Source organism: Nycticebus coucang, chromosome 5, assembly GCF_027406575.1.
Source record: "Nycticebus coucang isolate mNycCou1 chromosome 5, mNycCou1.pri, whole genome shotgun sequence".
NCBI lineage: Eukaryota > Metazoa > Chordata > Mammalia > Primates > Lorisidae > Nycticebus > Nycticebus coucang.
In genome coordinates this window covers 24,859,276-24,877,759 of record NC_069784.1, presented here as the reverse complement: position 1 = coordinate 24,877,759, position 18,484 = coordinate 24,859,276, and the positions used below count along the sequence as shown (strand labels likewise).

The 18,484-nt window shown below is 47.9% G+C and overlaps 1 protein-coding gene across 2 annotated transcripts in view; it reads left to right on the top strand.

Annotated features, from left to right (window-relative positions):
- The window catches only part of ABCA4 (ATP binding cassette subfamily A member 4), a 127,422-nt gene that overhangs the window by 73,710 nt on the left and 35,228 nt on the right, over positions 1-18,484 (top strand). For both annotated transcript variants that reach the window (XM_053591519.1, XM_053591518.1), the window contains 11 exons: positions 85-222; positions 1,885-2,078; positions 3,174-3,258; positions 5,794-5,999; positions 6,366-6,414; positions 10,193-10,452; positions 12,241-12,365; positions 12,797-12,895; positions 13,710-13,896; positions 15,645-15,739; positions 17,350-17,382. In XM_053591519.1, coding sequence (XP_053447494.1) covers positions 85-222; positions 1,885-2,078; positions 3,174-3,258; positions 5,794-5,999; positions 6,366-6,414; positions 10,193-10,452; positions 12,241-12,365; positions 12,797-12,895; positions 13,710-13,896; positions 15,645-15,739; positions 17,350-17,382 — 1,471 coding nt within the window. The remainder of the gene's footprint in view (positions 1-84; positions 223-1,884; positions 2,079-3,173; positions 3,259-5,793; positions 6,000-6,365; positions 6,415-10,192; positions 10,453-12,240; positions 12,366-12,796; positions 12,896-13,709; positions 13,897-15,644; positions 15,740-17,349; positions 17,383-18,484) is intronic.

Here is an 18,484-nt window from a genome sequence, read left to right as displayed (position 1 = left end):
AAGGTGCCCCTTATGCCACTAGCCTGGGGCCCTCCTCCTGCCTGCCTGTCAAAGCCCGTGACCTCACCTTCCTTGTGCCCCCAGGTGGCATGCAGAGGAAGCTATCTGTCGCCATCGCCTTCGTGGGAGATGCTAAGGTGGTGGTTCTGGATGAGCCTACCTCAGGGGTAGACCCCTACTCAAGACGGTCCATCTGGGACCTGCTCCTGAAATATCGCTCAGGTAATGCCACTGCTCAGGGCCCGGGCCCTGGGGCTTTCCCTGTGCTCCCAACTCTCACACCTGGAATTTTGCAACTGAGTACAGTAACTGCCGTGCCTCCTCTCAGGTGGGGCTTTATCACTGACTTGGGTAAATCTGTGTCCTAGTTAAGGCCTCCTGAGATTTTTACACAAATATAAATGGGGATGCTGGGGGCAGTGGCTCTCGCCTGAATCCTAGCACTCTGGGCAGCTGAAGTGGGCGGATTGGCTGAGCTCAGGAGTTCAAGACCAGCCTGAGCAAGAGCAAGACCCTGTCTCTACTAAAAATAGAAAAGCTAACCAGGCATGGTGATGGGTGCCTGTAGTCCCAGCTACTTGGGAGGTTGAGGCAGAAGAATCACTTGAACCCAGGAGTTTGAGGTTACTGTGAGCTAAGCTGATGCCATGGCACTCTAGCCTAGACAACAGAGCAAGACTGTCTTGAAAAAAAAAATATATATATATAGATAGATAGATAGATAGATAGATAGATAGATATCCTGCTCCTGTGGCTCAGTGGATAGGGCACCAGCCCCATATACTGAGGGTGGCGGGTTCAAACCCAGCCCTGGCCAAAACTGCAACAACAACAACAAAATAGCCGGGCATTGTGGCAGGCGCCTGTAGTCCCAGCCACTCAGGAGGCTGAGCCAAGAGAATCGCCTATGCCCAGGAGCTGGAGGTTGCTGTGAACTATGATGCCACAGCACTCTACCGAGGTTGACAAAGTGAGACTCTGTCTCTACAGAAAAAGAAAAAGATATATATTTATAAATATATATTTATATATTTTTTATATAATTTTATATGTATATAAAATAGGAGATCTTTGAGGTAGATTATTTCCCAAAATATTCTAGAAAATTCTCTCAACCTGCAGCCCTCTGTCTGGAATAATGGATGCTGTTCAAGGTGAAATACCCCTGTGATCCAGGGGATCCAGGTCACTATAAACATGCTAAGAAGCTCCACAGCTGTCAGATGACCACTCCGGAGGGTGAGGGGTACTTGCTGGGCATTCAGGGCTCCAGAGGACTGCTGCCAGAGGATGGAAAAGTCCCCAAACAGGCCATGTCCTCTGTCACACCACCTTTCAACTAGAGAGCTCAGATCCAGAAGAGAGAGCAGGCAGAGCTGAGTGCCTCCAGAAGTGACGGTGTAGTTCCGTCCTGTGCTCAAACCAGAGATTTCCCCAGTTCTGTTCACACAATGTTTCCCTGTGCCCTCTGCTGATAGTTTGCCATCCTGGAATCCTCGTTACCATTTTCTTTTAATGACATCTCCAGGTCGTGAGAGAGAGTGTGTGTGTTCTGTACAAAGGTTATAAATGCAGGACTTAATCATCCAGAGAAGGTACATGTGGAACTCAGTAGATGGTGACAGAAAGATGCAAGTCTCACATACGGTGATCTGTTTGAATCAGACCCCACGCCTGATGAAGAGACGCTGTGTGTGACGGTGCTCTGTGTACGATGCAAGGAAATATTAGTTGTTGTTATCCTACTATCTTGGAATTTGCTACAGAATTAGCCTCCCCCCCTTTTAATTAACTACCCGTTTTTCCAACCACAGACCCAGGAGGTCACCAGACCCCCGCCACCTCCCAGGGGCTGCCTGGTGACTCCCAGCCCTCCCCTTGCAGGTAGGACCATCATCATGTCCACCCACCACATGGACGAGGCAGACCTCCTCGGGGACCGCATCGCCATCATTTCCCAGGGAAGGCTCTACTGCTCGGGCACCCCACTCTTCCTGAAGAACTGCTTCGGCACAGGCTTCTACTTAACCTTGGTGCGCAAGATGAAAAACATCCAGAGCCAAAGAAGAGGCTGTGAGGTACGTGTCTGCGCAGGGAAGGAGCCCATCCCGGGTAGGAAGGAACACAGCGCTGGGCTGCCACTCTGGACATTTCTACCCAGTTGGGCTCCTGCTATCAGAATCAGCTTCCTTGTTTCTGGACTATTTGCAGATTTCAATAAATACAGTCTGAACCCTCCTCCTATATACCCAAAATGAAACAACTAGTTTTAAATGACCCAAAATGATTGCACGCCAGATGACATGCCAGGATATCCCAAACTTCACACGTGGTTCAGTGCAACACAGAAGTGGCTTATTCTGCCAGGTTAGACTATTGTAGGAGTCGTTATTTAGGCTTCTGTTTTTTTTCATTCCATTTATGTTCCCTAATTAAACCTGAATTCTAGTAGTGAATGAATGCTAACAAAAGGCCTTCTTGGCAGCTAGAACCGAAAAATGATGAACCCACCAGCAGAGACTGCTTCAGCATGTCAGGAGAGCTAGGCTTTGGTCTGGGCTGCCAACTGTGATCCTACTTAGGCAAATTACTTAATTCCTCATTGTTCTTTTTTCTCCACATGGAAAATGAAACTAACAACCTCTGCTTCTGCTTCTTAGAGATATGAAGATAAGTGAGATAAAGAATTATAAATATGCTCTGGGTTTCTTGCAAACAGGCATTGCTGATATTCAAAGTTGTCACGATTGTTACAGCATTATTTATGCCTCTGACTTAAGTGTGCAACTGCTGCCGTGTTTTCCTTTCCTGGGTAGCTTTCCACAGCCCGGCACGCAGCACGGGGAAGAACTTGGAGTCTGAGATTGCTCCCATGACCCGCAGGTCTGGCAATACCTATACCTGCAGAACCGCCGCGTAATTAGTGACAAGCCAAAGGGGTCCTTTGAGGCGCTGTTCCTCTGTGTACCTGACTCAGATGCTCTCGGGATGAAATCAAGCACCTACGCCCTCGCAGGGCTCAGATGAATGAATAGATTAAATAGTAAAGGAAAAATGTGTTGATCACACTTGGCAGTGAAAAATAAAGCATGCATGACAGCAGGCAGCGTCAGGGAGATGCTATCAGAGAGGTGGTGTGCATCTGGTCAGCCGTCGCTGTCCCTCTGTTGCAGGGGACCTGCTGCTGTGCATCTAAGGATGGCTCTGCCAACTGTCCAGTCTGCATTGATAACATAACTCCAGAGCAAGTCTTGGATGGTAAGGACCTTGGTTCTTGTCTGGTGACCCTCTTCCAGCCTCACGGTGCGTATCTGGTCATGATGCATCAGGATGGGAGCAAAGAGAACACTGTGTCCTTCTCAGACCAAGGCCCTGCAATTGTTCATCTTTTTCTTTAAGCTGCTTTTTCCTCTCCCCCCTTCCTCCATTCCTAAAGGGATTTTTTAAAAGTCATGCACCGAAGGGCCCACTCCCTTGAGCGAGGAATCCAGTCTTTGTTCACTAGTGCCCTTACCCTCATCAAGCCTCGATTCCTGGGGTCCTCCTACCCTGGCTCCGGGCGACACCTAGCAGTGTTAGGACAGAGTCTTTCTAAAGTGTGCGATGGCACCCTCCAGTGGACCCACGGTGATGCACTGTTATCACAGTGAACTTGGAGTTTGAGATTGCTCCTGTGACCCGCAGGTCTGGTAATACCACAGTGCCCTCGTTGTACTCCCAACTCTCCCCTCAGCTTCCCAATTTTCCAGTAGCCCTCCCTTGAATCAGAGTACACTGAATCTCCCAGGGTGCAGGGGAGAGGCAGTAGAGAGGCTGTCACTACTGAAACAAATTATTACACAGGAGCAAAATGAAACTTAAGTTCCAACCCCCATTAATGAGGGGGGAAGGTATCTGCTTATTAAAGAAAAAGAAGGTTTCTATTTACACACCTTTTTTCTAAATATGAAGAATTTGATAACTGAAAAATATTCACCTTCTATGATTAAAACATGAGGAGAAATGCCCAGAGCTGCACCATCAGCGGTATTCTCCCCCATTTCTGTGCTGTCAGAGTCTGTAAGGGACAGATGTCATCTTTTTCGGATGACATTTCCATGTCTTTTTCCTACCCACCTTGCTGTGGGTCTCTCCCTGCTCTCTATAGATTCCTCCTGGGAAAAATCTTGGTCAAGAAGTTTAGATTTTTAAAAAAATTAATACTAATGTGTTTATTACTGTGTTTCACCAAAATCAAGTTGCAAACAAAGCCTGCATTGCTGGAATTTTTTTTAATATTACTATATTTCTAAATAAATGTTTTCATTATATAGAATAGAAATATTGTGAATGATAGAAAGCGTAATAAGTAGTTATACTCCAAATGACGGAGGGAAGACCATTTTAATCTTAGCTCCCTGAAAGGCTTTTCACTCACACACACCCACATAGCGCACATACTCACAGACTCCCCTGCCAGACGCCGAAAGCCCTGCTGAGCGTAGGGCTACTTCTGGAAAGACTGACACATGCCTAAGACACAATGCCTGGGAATCCAGGAGCTTTGGGTTCAATTTCCTTCCTAAGAGAACAATGAACATGACCCCTCAGACACAGAACTCTGCAGCCTCTGTATGAAGTCATCCCAGAACTAAAGACAATCAAGTCCAATTTGCAGATTTGACCTAAGACCAGCCTTCCAGTCTAGCTAAGTAGAAGGATTTTGGTTGAAAGCCCTGAAATCTCTCCACATGGGTTATTAAAAAAAAAGGGGAAAGAGCCCACTGGTGGCTTGATTCTCTCTAAGAGAACTGCTTTCCAAAGAGTTCCATCCCTGGTGCCCAGGATCCCTTTCTCCTTGTCTGGCCTCTCAAGATAATGTGCTGGGGAACTGTCTCTTCAAGTGCATGCTTTGAAGTCTTGTAAGTCAGATTTTTAGTTTTAAAGTAATATGTGCTTGTGCATAAAATCCAGTCTTGGCTGTGTAAGCGATCAGGTAACTCCTGACACTTGCTCACGTCCCACGTTCCACACCATACGCACCACCCCATCCCCCACCACCCCTGCCTTCACTCCCTTCTGTATTTCCTGTGAACTGAGAATTAAATTTTATTTTGTTTGAGAAGGTGGCTACGATCCCATAGGAAATGGCAGTCTTCCAAGAAGTTAGACAGGACATGGGTGTGTGATTCAGGACAGGAAAGTCTTACAGATTGGCCACTAGTTCCAGGTCTGAGTCTCGGGCAAGTCACCCCTAGCTTAGGCCAGGAAGATGCAAACAACTTTGACATAACAAGTTTGCCATGAATGAGAATGAGCCATAACAACGACAGGAGCTTTCTTACCCGAGCTGATGTTCATAATAACAGTAACAGCTGACACTCACCTACGCGCCAGCATCCCCTCTGAATGCTTTGTGTGTGTTCACTCCTCCGGTTCTCACAAACAACAGCAAGGCAGATACTGTATTTTCCCTTTTCACAGACAGGGAAACTCACAGATGACCTGCCTAGCATAACATAGCTTGAGAAATACATTCAGAACATTTGACTGAACAAAGGAGGAAATAGCCAGGCGACGTTATGTGGCTTCCCCAGGCGCACAGCTAGCTTGTGGGGAGCCCATTTGCTGCCATCTCCTTCCGTGGCTCAGTGGCAATCTCAAGGCCAAGTCAGTGAAAAACAGACTGAAAGAGTCGCTACTGAGTAACTCTGTTACTCCAGTGACAGACGGAAGGAAACAGAACACCTGGCCGTCTCAGCCTTCTGGGTTCTGGAAAATAGGGTTGACATCAGTCTTTTTTTCTTGTCTTAGGGGATGTGAATGAGATGATGGATGTGGTCCTCCACCACGTTCCAGAAGCAAAGTTGGTGGAATGCATTGGCCAAGAACTTATCTTTCTTCTTCCAAATAAGAACTTCAAGCAGAGAGCGTATGCCAGCCTTTTCAGAGAGCTGGAGGAGACACTGGCTGACCTGGGGCTCAGCAGTTTTGGAATTTCTGACACTCCCCTGGAAGAGGTAAAGCAGGGATTCCAGTTGGTTTCTGTCAGGTGCCAAAAGAGGCGGTGCTGTGCAAAAGTCTAACCTTAGAGCAAAGTTTCGTAAAAGCAAAAAGCCATAATTCCACACCCAAGCGTAGCAACTGCCTTGGTTTTTGGCTGGCTTCCTCCTGCCTTTGTTCATGTGCACACATATTTTACACAGTTGTGGTCATCACCTGCTTACACTTTTGTGCTTGTCGAAGGCGATGTCCTCAGATAAAGAGTTATAATGGCTTTTCTTCCCATTATGAGGCCATACCCAACAAAGGGGGGGGCCTCAGGTTACATTTTTCTGAGATTGGGAATGCCTAAACCAAATTCTCTCCTTTTGTCTTCTTGACAGATTTTTCTGAAGGTCACGGAGCATTCTGATTCGGGACCTCTGTTTGCTGGTATGGTGCTGGAGTGCCTGGCTTTCCCACCCCACCCCTCCCCAGATCTATCTTAAAATTTTAAGGAAAAAGTCACAACAAAGCTGGCAAATACTCCTTCATAGTATCTGACTCCTAAATAATAGACTTTGCATTCTTGGTACATTTGAGTGACAAAGGGCTAACAGTCCCTCAGGGAGCTCACAGCAGCCTCAGACTCCCAGTGGGGTCTGGGTGGGAACACACTGGGTGAGTCGGGATTTGTACAGAGGTCAGGCCAGCTGCATCCCCGAACTTCTCCCTCCACGTGTCTAATCTCTTGTTCATGCCACGGCATCGTCCTCACCCCCACCCCATCTCCGCAGGCCTCGGGTCCTTTTCTGTCTGTGTTAGTGGCAGCTAGCAGAGTCCTTAGAAATGATGGAGACGCAAACACAACCCAGCATCTCTAGAGTCTCCCGGTCCTTTATAGATCAGGAGAAAGTCATTCTGAACCCTCATTTAGTGGCCTGTGCACTTTAAAACCATGGGGACCAACATTCCTGTGGCTCCTGGGAATCCCTCTTCTCTGTGTGTCAGCCTGTGCACCAACCTGCCCCTTCCATGAATTTTTTTTATCAAAACCCACAACCACACAAACCCACAGCTACACATCTGGGAGTGAGATAGACACCAGGAGGCTGGAAGTGCAGGAAGGGTCTCCTGCCACAACACAAACCACTTCTGGCAGAATAAGCAGCACCACCCACCCTGTGATGCTCAGGCTCACAGGTGAGGCTGCACAGAGATTCTCCTTTGCTGCCTTAGACTCCTGACACCACCTAAGCCACGGGTTACCTCCCTCTAACCAGTGTGGCATATCCTAGTATTTTCTTGTGCAAAAAGAGTTTTCTTCCTTTGGGGACTCTGGTATCATCTCTCTTTTTTTTTTTTAGAGATAGAATCTCACTCTGTCACCCTGGGTAGAGTGTGCTGGCATCATTGTAGCTCACAGCAACCTCAATCTCCTGGGCTTAAGCCATCCTCTTGCCTCAGCCTCCTGAGTATCTGGGACTACAGGCACCCACCACAACACCCAGCTGTTTTTAGAGACGGTGTCTCCCTCTTGCTCAGGCTGGTCTTGAACTCCTGAGCTCAAGCAATCCATCTGCCTCGGCCTCCCAGAGCATTAGGATTAATGAATCACAGTGCCCTGGTATCATCATTTAAGATAATGTGGTTTTCAACTTCCTTCCTAATTGATCCCAAATGTTTATCAGCTGTGCCCAGGAATACCACCAGTACCAGTCAAATATGCCAGGCCAAATGTGCTCCAGCCCATCCAGGGAGGTCAGTCATGTGGTGGCCAGAAGAGGTGGTTATCCTAGCAGGGTGGGTGTGAAGTGGGGAACAGTCCTCCGGAGGGGTAGGAGCCAATCTCCACGGGGCCCAAGTTTTTTTTCAAGCTTTGCAGACACAGACATTGAATTCCCTCAGCTTATCCAAAGCCAAAGACTTACATTGACTAAGACCAGAATGACAATATACTGATTTCTATCAGAAGGTACCTTGGATACAAGAGTTAGGGCCTTTTATCTGCACAGAATACTCTTTCTTAATAATTAGGAGATCTTAGAACAGTGGTTCTCAACCTTCCTAATACCGTGACCCTTTAACACAGTTCCTCTTGTTGTGGTGACCCCCAACCATAAAATTATTTTCGTTGCTACTTCATAACTATAATTTTGCTACTGTTATGAATTGGAATGTAAATATCTGATATGCAGGATGTATTTAGGCAACCCCTGTGAAAGGGTTGCTCGACCCCCAAAGGGGTCATGACCCACAGGTTGAGAACCGCTGTCTTAGAAGAATAAATTTCACATCAAAAGACTGATTGCAGCATGAACATAGAATAGGACAGTCAAGGGTAGAGATTGAGAGAGTGACCTCTGGAGTGGGGCAGACCTGAGTTTCTCAATTTGCTAACCAAATGGCTTTGGGTAAGTACTTAGCTTCTTTGTACCTCAGTTTCCCCATCTTCAAAATGGTGATAATAATAGCATCTACCTTCAGAGTTGCTGTAAGCATTAAATGAGTTAATGCATGCCAAGTCATAACACAGTAGGTGATCCTTGCTTAAGACTTAGCAACACTCTAATCGCAACATCTACAAACTTTCTCTTACTTCAAACTGATGTAGCCCTTTATACTTTACAAAGCCCTTAGCATCCGTTGTCTTATTTGATTGTCAGTATAACTCATGAGGCAGGCAGGTCAGGGATCTGCCCATGTTGGGGACACTGGGCACGTGGAGGTTGGATGACTTGCCTGAAGTCACCCGGGCTTCCCAGTCTTACTCTCTGGTCTAACTCTTAAATCTTGGACTCTCAATTCCATGTTCTTACTACTTTTGAGTTAGCTTGAGTTAGAGGATGACATTTTCTGATCTCGTCTCCAAAGTTTGAAGGAATCTGTAGCTGTTTATTGAGGGCTCATACTGCAGGCGCCAAGAGAGTCAATGCTACTTCTGAGGTGGTGGCTCCGTCAGGGAGCAGCAGAAAGCCCAGGTCAGACTGGAGATGCCAAAGCGGGCTGGAACCCTTAGCTCTGGGCAGGTCAGAGGACCATCTGGAAGGGGCCAGCAGGGAGAGCAGAGCTCAGAGGTTTGAAGTCAGCCTTCAAAGAGCAGAGGCAGCATGGATCCCAGCAGGGGGATGGCCAGCCATGGCAGACACCAAATCTGAGCCTAGAGCAGGAGAAGAAGACTGGAGAACAGGGACTCTGATGGTTAGCAAACCTACAGAACCTCAGCTCTCGGAGAGCAAGGGCTGGGGCTACCTGTCACCAGGGCCTCTGCTTTCCATCCATGCCTGGCACTTGGTCAGTGTTTGTGAATGTTAGTTGAAAGGGAGACTGAGCTGACCTGACTCCCTTTACAGCTGCCCTAGTTCTGGTGACTTGAGGATGGTTAAGAAAGCAACTGTGAACCAGCCTGTGGTCCCCTAGGCTCTTCCTCTGTCCCACGGGAGCTGTTCTGCAAACTATATCTTTCAGCACAACTCAGAACTCACAGTGGTTTATATGGCACAGTCCCGAATGTCTTCTCGTTTAATCTTCACAACAACCCTGTGAAATGCTCTCATTTTCACTTTACAGACAAGAAAGCTCAGATTCAGGCAAGTTGAGTCACTTCCTGAAATTTACATCTTGTAAGAATCAGGATCCCAACCCCAGCCCCCAGATTCCTGAGTCTTAGTCTTTGCTGCTTCTCAGTGTTCTCTGAGAATTCAGAAAGAACCAAGACGAGTCTGATTCTTAATTTCTTTAAGGACACAGGTAATAAGGGAATTATACCTTGTTTAAAAATTCAAGCGATACACAAAAGGCTGAAGTCCCCCGTCCCACCTGGTCCCCTTCCCTCCCCAGCTCTGCCTCCCCAGCAGCAGCCTCTGTCGATGGGGATGACTATCTTTGTGTATACATGAACTTTCTAACGTAAATGTGCTCTTATTACACATACCATTCTGCCCTGTAGTGGTTTTTTACTGTCTTACGTATTTCAGACCTCTCTCTCTGGCAATGCTTTTAGAGCTATTCTGTTCTCTTGAATGCTAATAATTTTTATGAGATTTATGAGATGTCTATAGATAATTATACTAAAAAACAGATTTTTGCAAAGATTACTAATGTACTAGGTCTGGTAGTTTATTGCTGATTTAAATGAAGGGGAATCCAATGTAAGAAAAAATAGCATGAGTGATCCGAACCTTATGGATGTCCTTCCAAATTATTATTATAATTATCTTTCCCAAACCAGGTGGTACTCAGCAGACAGGGGGAAACACCAGCCTCCGACAACCCTGTTTGGGTCCTAGAGCAAAGGCTGAACAGACTGCCCAGGACGCCAACATCCACTCCCCAGCGCCAGCTACTCAGGCCCAGGGCCAGCCCTCCCCACCCCAGGGCCCTGGCACCCCACTCAATGTGGGGGTGCGCCTCGTCCTCCAGCATGTACAGGCACTGCTAGTCAAGCGGTTCCACCACACTGTCCGCAGCCACAAGGACTTCCTGGCCCAGGTACTGTTGTCGGTGGGGCTTTGGCCGTGCTCAGCTGCATATCCCGGGGCCTGCCACATCCCCTCCTGGCCTCTCCCTCCTGTCCTGAGCGTTCCCACCTGCCCGGGTTCACACACAGCTGTGAGCACCCTCTTTAGATGCTGCTGGCTTCATTTCCTCCTTATCAAACCTTTATTTTGATTCTTGGTGATACAAACCTTTCTTGTAAATTGGAACACACTTAGCAAAGAAAATAGAATAATAATGTTTTTATGTTTACAACGAAGGGTAAAGTCATGTTTTCGTTCATTTTTGCAATGACCTTATGTATGTATCAAGGTCATTATCCTTTTTTTCCTTTTTTTTTAGAGACAGAGTCTCACTTTGTCACCCTCAGTAGAGTGCCAAGGCATCACAGCTCACAGCAGCCTCCAGCTCTTGGGCTTAGGCGATTCTTTTGCCTCAGCCTCCCGAGTAGCTGGGACTACAGGCGCCCGCCGCAATGCCCGGCTATTTTTTTGTTGCAGTTTGGCTGGGACTGGGTTTGAACCTATCACCCTCAGTATATGGGCCAGTGCCCTACTCACTGAGCCACAGAGCCATCCCTTTTTTTCCTTTTAATGTTTCTTTATTTAGAAAAAGAAACTTGGGGCAGTGCCTGTGACTCAATGAGGGTGGCAGGTTCAAACCCAGCCCCGGCCAAACTGCAACAACAAAAAAATATATACCAAGGGTGGCGGGTTCAAACCTGGCCCTGGCCAAACTGCAACAACAAGAATAAATAGCCAGGCGTTGTGGCGGGTCCCAGCTACTGGGGAAGCTGAGGCAAGAGAATCACCTAAGCCCAGGAGTTGGAGGTTGCTGTGAGCTGTGTGATGCCACAGCACTCTAGAGGGTGATAAAGTGAGCCTCTGTGTCTATAAAAAAAATAGAAAAAGAAACTTGGGACTTGGCGCCTGCGGCTCAAGGGGTTAAGGCACCAGCCACATACACCTGAGCTGGTGGGTTCGAATCCAGCCTGGGCCCACCAAACAACAATGACGGCTGCAAGAAAAAAATAGCCAGGTGTTGTGGCAGGCGCCGGTAGTCCCAGCTACTTGGGAGGTGGAGACAGGAGAATTGCTTGAGCCCAGGAGTTGGAGGTTGCTGTGAGCTGTGATGGTATAGCACTCTACCGAGGGGGACACCTTGAGGCTCTGTCTTAAAAAAAAAAAAATGAAAGAAAAAAGAAACTCGGGTTCAGGGTGGCGCCTGTGGCTCAGTAAGTAGGGCACCAGCCCCATATACTGGGGGTGGCGGGTTCAAACCCAGCCCCGGCCAAACTGCTACAACAACCAAAAAAAATAGCCGGGCATTGTGGTGGGCGCCTGTAGTCCCAGCTACGCGGGAGGCTGAGGCAAGAGAATTGCTTAAGCCCAAGAGCTGGAGGTTGCTGTGAGCTGTGATGCCACAGCACTCTACCGAGGGCAACAAAGTGAGATTCTGTCTCTTAAAAAAAAAAAGAAAGAAAGAAAGAAAGTCAGGTTCAGAGAGTGGGCAGTAGTATGCCTTGCTCTTTGAACCACCCTTTACCAGCTGGCTGAACATTGGCCTACATTCAGATTCTTCAATAGCTACCAGAACATTCTGCCCTCTGCTGCAATCTTGCCTTTGCACGCTCTGCCTAGAATATTCCCCAAGAATATTCTGCCTGACCTTCTTCTCCACCATGGCCCACTTGGAAGGCTGTAGGATAAATGTCTAAAAGAACGAGAGTGTGCGTGACACCCCGCCTACCGCAGCCCATCTCTCCGTATCTGTCCCCCACAGATCGTGCTCCCGGCCACCTTTGTGTTTCTGGCTTTGATGCTGTCCATCATCGTCCCTCCTTTCGGTGAATATCCTGCCCTGACCCTGCACCCCTGGATGTACGGGCAGCAGTACACCTTCTTCAGGTGCGTAGCCCCCCGGGCCACTATCCTCCTCTGACGGTGTGGGGCTCCTGCTGGGAAAGGCCCTGACCCACTCCCCTGGGACTGTTACCCACGTGGAAGGGGCCCTCAGGCTGGCCTCCAGGGTAATGTCCTCATCACTGCCTGAAGAGGTGACCCCAAGTGGACAAGCAGGACTGCATGGGAAGGGGAGTGAGAGAATGTAAAGCCCGGGCGAGGGGACCGAAGCGCCATCTTTTTGAGGCTTTTATGTTGTCAGAACACTGGGTGTGTTGGGCAGTGGGCCCCACTCTCAGGAGACCCATACCCATTCCAAGGCCATGGCCAGCGCCTCAAGCATAGGCCTGGCACGGAGTAGCCTTCAACTAAGACTCTGGACTTGGCCTTGGCTGCTGGGTCTGCTCTGTCCCAGTTGTGTATCTCATTCTGTCCAGCATGGATGAGCCGGGCAGTGAGCGGCTGGCAGTACTTGCTGACGTCCTCCTGAACAAGCCAGGCTTTGGCAACCGCTGCCTGAAGGAAGAGTGGCTTCCGTAAGTCCCTGTGCACCCCTGCCCTGACACCACCAGCCCCGCTGGGAGACCCCAGCAGTGGGGTTCAGCATGGCAGGGCTGGAGAGGCCTGTCTCAGTCCTGCTCCGTATCACAGGGGTCCCTTCCATATCTCTGACCAGCACTCACTCAGCCTCCCCTTCCACACGCGTGTGCAGGGGCTCTCACTACCTCCCAGGGAGCCCCTGTCGTCAGACAGCTCTACATTTCTCCTTAAGAAAAATATGGGGAATCATATGTCACCTCCACCCAGAGCTTCCCTAACTTATTTGAAAGGCTTCTGAATAGGGAGGGAGGGGGCTGAAGATACACTATGATTAATTTATAATTGTTACCTCTATGGCTGGTTCTCTATTATTGTTATAAGTTTAGAGAAAGGAGTTACAGAGGGCAGATGAAGTACACCAGTTCAACATACATTTAACTTCTCTTGTCCTGTCTTTTCAAAGCTGTAGATAAGGACCAAAGTAGTTTCATTTCAAATTCTCCTTTTATTCTATTTCTTAACAGCTAGAGTACTAGAAGGAAAAGAAAGGGAGAGATAAAATAGTCCACAAGCTGGATAGATAATCGTTTCCCAGTCCCATAGCTAGTCAATCAACATAACCCTAGTCTTGATAATTCTTGAGCAAGAACTTATCCCTGTGAGTATAAGAACAAAATGTGTGGGTCTGAGGAGGAAGGGGAGGTTGGTGGAAAAGAAGAGGGTTGGGCATAATTTCTCATTTCTGGGGATTTTTCTTTTTTTTTTTATCAACTTTGGAACTGACTGTAGAATATTTCTTTCTTCCCTGAGGGAATACCCCTGTGGCAACTCAACCCCCTGGAAGACTCCGTCTGTGTCCCCAAACATCACCCACCTGTTCCAGAAGCAGAAGTGGACACCAGATGACCCCTCGCCTTCCTGCAGGTGCAGCACCCGAGAGAAGCTCACGATGCTGCCCGAGTGCCCCGAGGGCGCCGGGGGCTTCCCACCCCCACAGGTATCCTGACCCCTGCGGGTCTGGGTATGGGCCTGATTCAGAGGTGGGGATGGTAGATGCCACCCCTCTAGGGGCCCGTCCTGCTCTAACACTCTTTGCATAGTGGTGGGTCCTGAGGTGGGGACAGTCTGTCCCTGACATCTGTTAAACATGGAGATAGAGTTCTAGGAGTATTTTATGTGACAGAATTTTTAGAAGATCATTTGTCATAGACTATCCCAGGCACCAGCACTTATTCCAGCCCAGACTCCACCAGGGGAGTATGGCGGCGAAAACCTCAATGATCTGAGAAGAGGTGATAGAGTGAAAAGAGCAGGAGTCCCACGATGTAGGCGCTGTTCCTAGGCCACCGCACGGCTCTGCGCCCCAGGGTCAGGCAGATAACCCTTCTGAATCTGTTTCTCTGTCTTTAAATTAAAGGAAAACTCCTCTATCATAGGAGTGTTGGGATTAAGTGAGATCATGTATGCGGGGCATTTAACAGTGTCTGGTACCCGGTGAGCGTTGAGTTCTCTTTTCCACTGAAGGGAACAGAACAAGATGGAAAGAGTCCATGCAGAGGGAAAGTCACCTGGGAAAAGGGAGGAGATAGAAAGTGTACAAAATGCAAAGGGTGGTATATAGTAACGATATCTAATGGCACCAAAAATTGTCTGGTTTCTCCTGGGTAGCACTTGAGAGGGCAGCTGCTTCTGCAGAAGATTTATGACTGACCTGTGAAATTGGCTGAGAAACTGAGCCCCATGCGTTCCTAGATTTGAAGCAACATTGCCACCTAGCGGCCATACTATGCACTTTGGCATTCTCCAGAATCTTCTGCTGAACTAGCTTCCAGTCCTAGATGTATTAACATTTTGGAAGTGATTTGCAAATTGTAAGGCACTGTTCAAATTCCTTCATTAATGTCACGAACATGTTGTGTTAACTATATGCCAGATACTATGCTGGGGACACAACAGCCCACAAGTCAGGCAAAGTCCCTGCTCTCACCAAAATTACATCCCGCAGGGATATGAGACAGATAGCAACAAGTAAACAGGTCCAGCAGGAGGAAAATTTCAGGTGGAGGTGAGTGCTGTGAAGATAACACAACAGAATGTGAGGAGAGTGTCTAGACATAGAGAGTACTGTCTGAAGAATAAAATTTGAACTGAGAGCTGGGCATGACAGGGCCTGCGGGCAGAGTTTCCAGGCAGAGTGATCCTCCAAGTGCAAAGCTATGTCAGGAGTGAGAGGCACCTGCTGAGACCCAGGGAAGGCAGAGGAGGGAGTGAGGGGAGAGCACAGAGGCGGGCCCAGAGAAGCTCCTGGGAGGACCATGACCTTGACAGTGAGGTGGGATTTGATTATAGGGCTTATTAGAGCATGGTGAGGAAGCCAGGTGAGTGAGGGGTTTGGTGTTTATTTTTACAGCTCACTCTGGCTGCCGGGTGAGAATGGAATGTGGAAGACCAAGCGTGGGCTCAGGGAGACCAGTTTGGGAGTTTCTATAAAGGCCTGGGTGGTGGTTTGGGTAGGGAGCCAGTATCAGAGGAGCAGTGATGGATTGCACATTTCGCGGTTCAGCCACCCTGTCTTGTCAAAGGATTGTCGAAAAAGAGAGATCAAAGATGACTCAGTTGGGAGATCCCAGTGCTTTATTTAGCATTTTTCCGGCACCTGAGTCCACAAATATTTTTTGGAGAAGATCAAGCAATTTCACAAACTACAATGCCCCAGTTATTAACATGGGTGTCTTATTACCTCAGAGGACACAGCGCAGCACTGAAATTCTCCAAGACCTTACCAACAGGAACATCTCTGACTTCTTGGTAAAAACGTATCCTGCTCTGATAAAAAGCAGGTAAGAAGAGACCCTTTTATGCTTATTGTCCTGGCTCCCTGCAGAAAATAATGACTAAGGACAGAAGATCATTTACTCTCATGATTTATCTATGATCAGGGCAAGTGAATTTTTTTCTCTTTTTTTCTAATTTGTGGGCCTCATTCAACAGAAAAAGCAGTTGAGGGATAATGCAAGTACAATGCAACTTAAGATTAATTCTGGGTTTTGTTTTTACATTTAGGATAAACTGTCTTAAATTTTAACCCATGCACCATTAAAAATAATATCAGAAAAGCGTAGAAGTTATTCAGTATTATGGCCACAGATTTTAACTAGTTAAAAAAGAGAGACAGGGGCAGTGCCTGTGGCTCAAAGGAGTAGGGCGCTGGCCCCATGTTCCAGAGGTGGCAGGTTCAAACCCGGCCCTGGCCAAAAACTGCAAAAAAAAAAAAGAGAGAGAGAGAGACAAAGTTTAGAAGGAGGGAGAATAACAGAGGGGAAAAAGAGAGAATCAAGAGGGAAAAGAAAGAATCAAAAACAAAGGAGAAAGGAAAAAAATAGACCCAGAAAGGAAAGCAAGTGAGGGACTGGCCAGATCAACTGCAATCGTCATACGCTGTGAATTAGTGGCTGTTATCACTGCCTTTTAAAATGCCAGTGTATACTCCTTGAGAAGTATCTGGTTCTCAAGGCTCTGCAGCTGTTCTAAGCGAGCCCCGCCCAGGGTGGAAGGGCTTAAGCATCCCCTATCAGAGCGAGCAGCTGGACAAGAGCATGCAAGGAGAAAGGGTCCTAAGGATGCTTGATCCAATCTGCAGGTGCTCTGGGGCTTTGAAATAAAACATACTTTATGGTAACTTCAGTAGTACTTGCAGCTTCCCCTGTTGGTTCCCTGAAGGGAGGAATGGGCTTGATTAACTAGAATACACTGCAGATGGTGAAAGCACTTGGCAAAACTAAGACCACCATCCAAGCCCAACGCTAAAGCAGAGGGCAGACCGTGGACTCCATAGAAATAAACAGCAACCACCCCAAATTGTGTTCTCAGCAGCAGATTTGCAGTATGGCATTTGGATTTTTTTAATGCTTGATGGTTGATGACAATGAGAGTTCACAGGCTTGAAGTCTGGGGTCAAGAGTTGGCATCTGCTCATTTCACATCTTGCCATTTTAACCCCGATTGTCTGAAATGCAGTGTCTTAACTTTGGGCTGAGGAGTGAGTCAGAGGCCCCCTCCTGGGCGTACAGGTGACTGTTAGAGTCTCTTCTGTACAGGGGGACGAGGGGAGGGCTGCATCCTTCCCTCCACTCTGACATGGCCTTGCCATGTTGTCTGGGTCTAGGTTGGGCACAGGGCTCTGACATAAGACCAGGAAAGAGGGCCACTCAGAAGGCCCAGCACGCGGGATGTGACTAGGAGAGCCATGATGGAAAACATCAGTCCTTTTTCTGCGTGTGTGTTCAGGCTCGACCTCCAGGCTGGGCAGCTTCTGTGTTGCTTGCATATCAAGAAATGCAAAAATGCCCCTGAAGGCTGAGACTTCGGTCTTTAAAATGAATGTTTGGGAAGGAAAGTTAACATCGCTGCTATACCTGTAATATTCATCATATGATATTTTGGCTTTCAGCTTAAAGAGCAAATTCTGGGTCAATGAGCAGAGGTAAGAAACTCTTTTTGTAAGAGATTAAAATCTCAGATCCATTTAAAATAATTGCACGTAAAAGCCACACCTCAAAGCCATGTGGATGGGTTGTCCCATATGTGCTCAGGAACTCACAAGACACATCCTAAAGGACACCTGGCTAGGGACAACCTGCACAGAAGAAATTCAGTGGGGTATCTCCTTGGAGGACATAACTGGGAGATTGTATTCCCTGATAAGGAGTTCCAGAGCATCCTCACCCATAAAAGGTTATAAAACCTTCAAGTCCGTAACAGTTTATGATACTCCAGTGAGAGGGACCTGTAAGATAAACCTGGACACTCTTTCCCCCATTCCTTTTATGCTTCAGGAGGTCTGACCCAGCCCCAGGTTTATCCCACTCCTGAGGCATCCAAGAGGCCCAGAGATTTGGAAAAATCATAAAGGGTGTTCTAGGAGCAAGCTGCCTCCCCGCCACCTCCACCCTCAGACACTGGACCTCCAGAATGGGTGCAGGTCTGCTGTTGACTTGCTGTCCTGGGTGGATTGTAGACCATGAAGTGAAGTCCAGCTTTTAGAATTGCTCTCTGGAAGGAATTGTGCGGCCTCTACTGAAGCAGAAAGAGTGAGGGCACAGTTTGAGGCCCTGAGAAAAAAAGAGCTCCTCCTCTGCCTTGCTTAACCAGAAAATTAATTTTGTTCTGTTGAGAAGTTCAGCTTTTATCCTGTCATGGAAGGATTTTAAGCCAGAGAGTGACATGCTCAGATTGGTGTTTTAGCACAATTGCTTTAAATTTCCAGAGCAGTAGTGGATCCCAGTTAAGAAGCCAGAGCAGGGCAGGAGATGGGGAGGGCCTGCCTGAGCAGCTGTGGGGCTGAGGGCCCGACAGATGGGCGTGGTGGGACTTGGTCCTGATCAGCTGGAAGTACATCCAGGTGCCCTACAAAAGATGAGTTGGAGTTGGCCAGATGCTCAAGAAAGGGAAAGGGACCCAGGGAAGCTGGCAGCCTTGCAAAGGCAGAGACACGAAGGCAGCCTGGGCCACTTGGCACTCTGCAAATGATTCCACATGGCCGGAATGTGCTCGCAAAGCCAGGTGTGGGCAAGGATGAGGGTGGA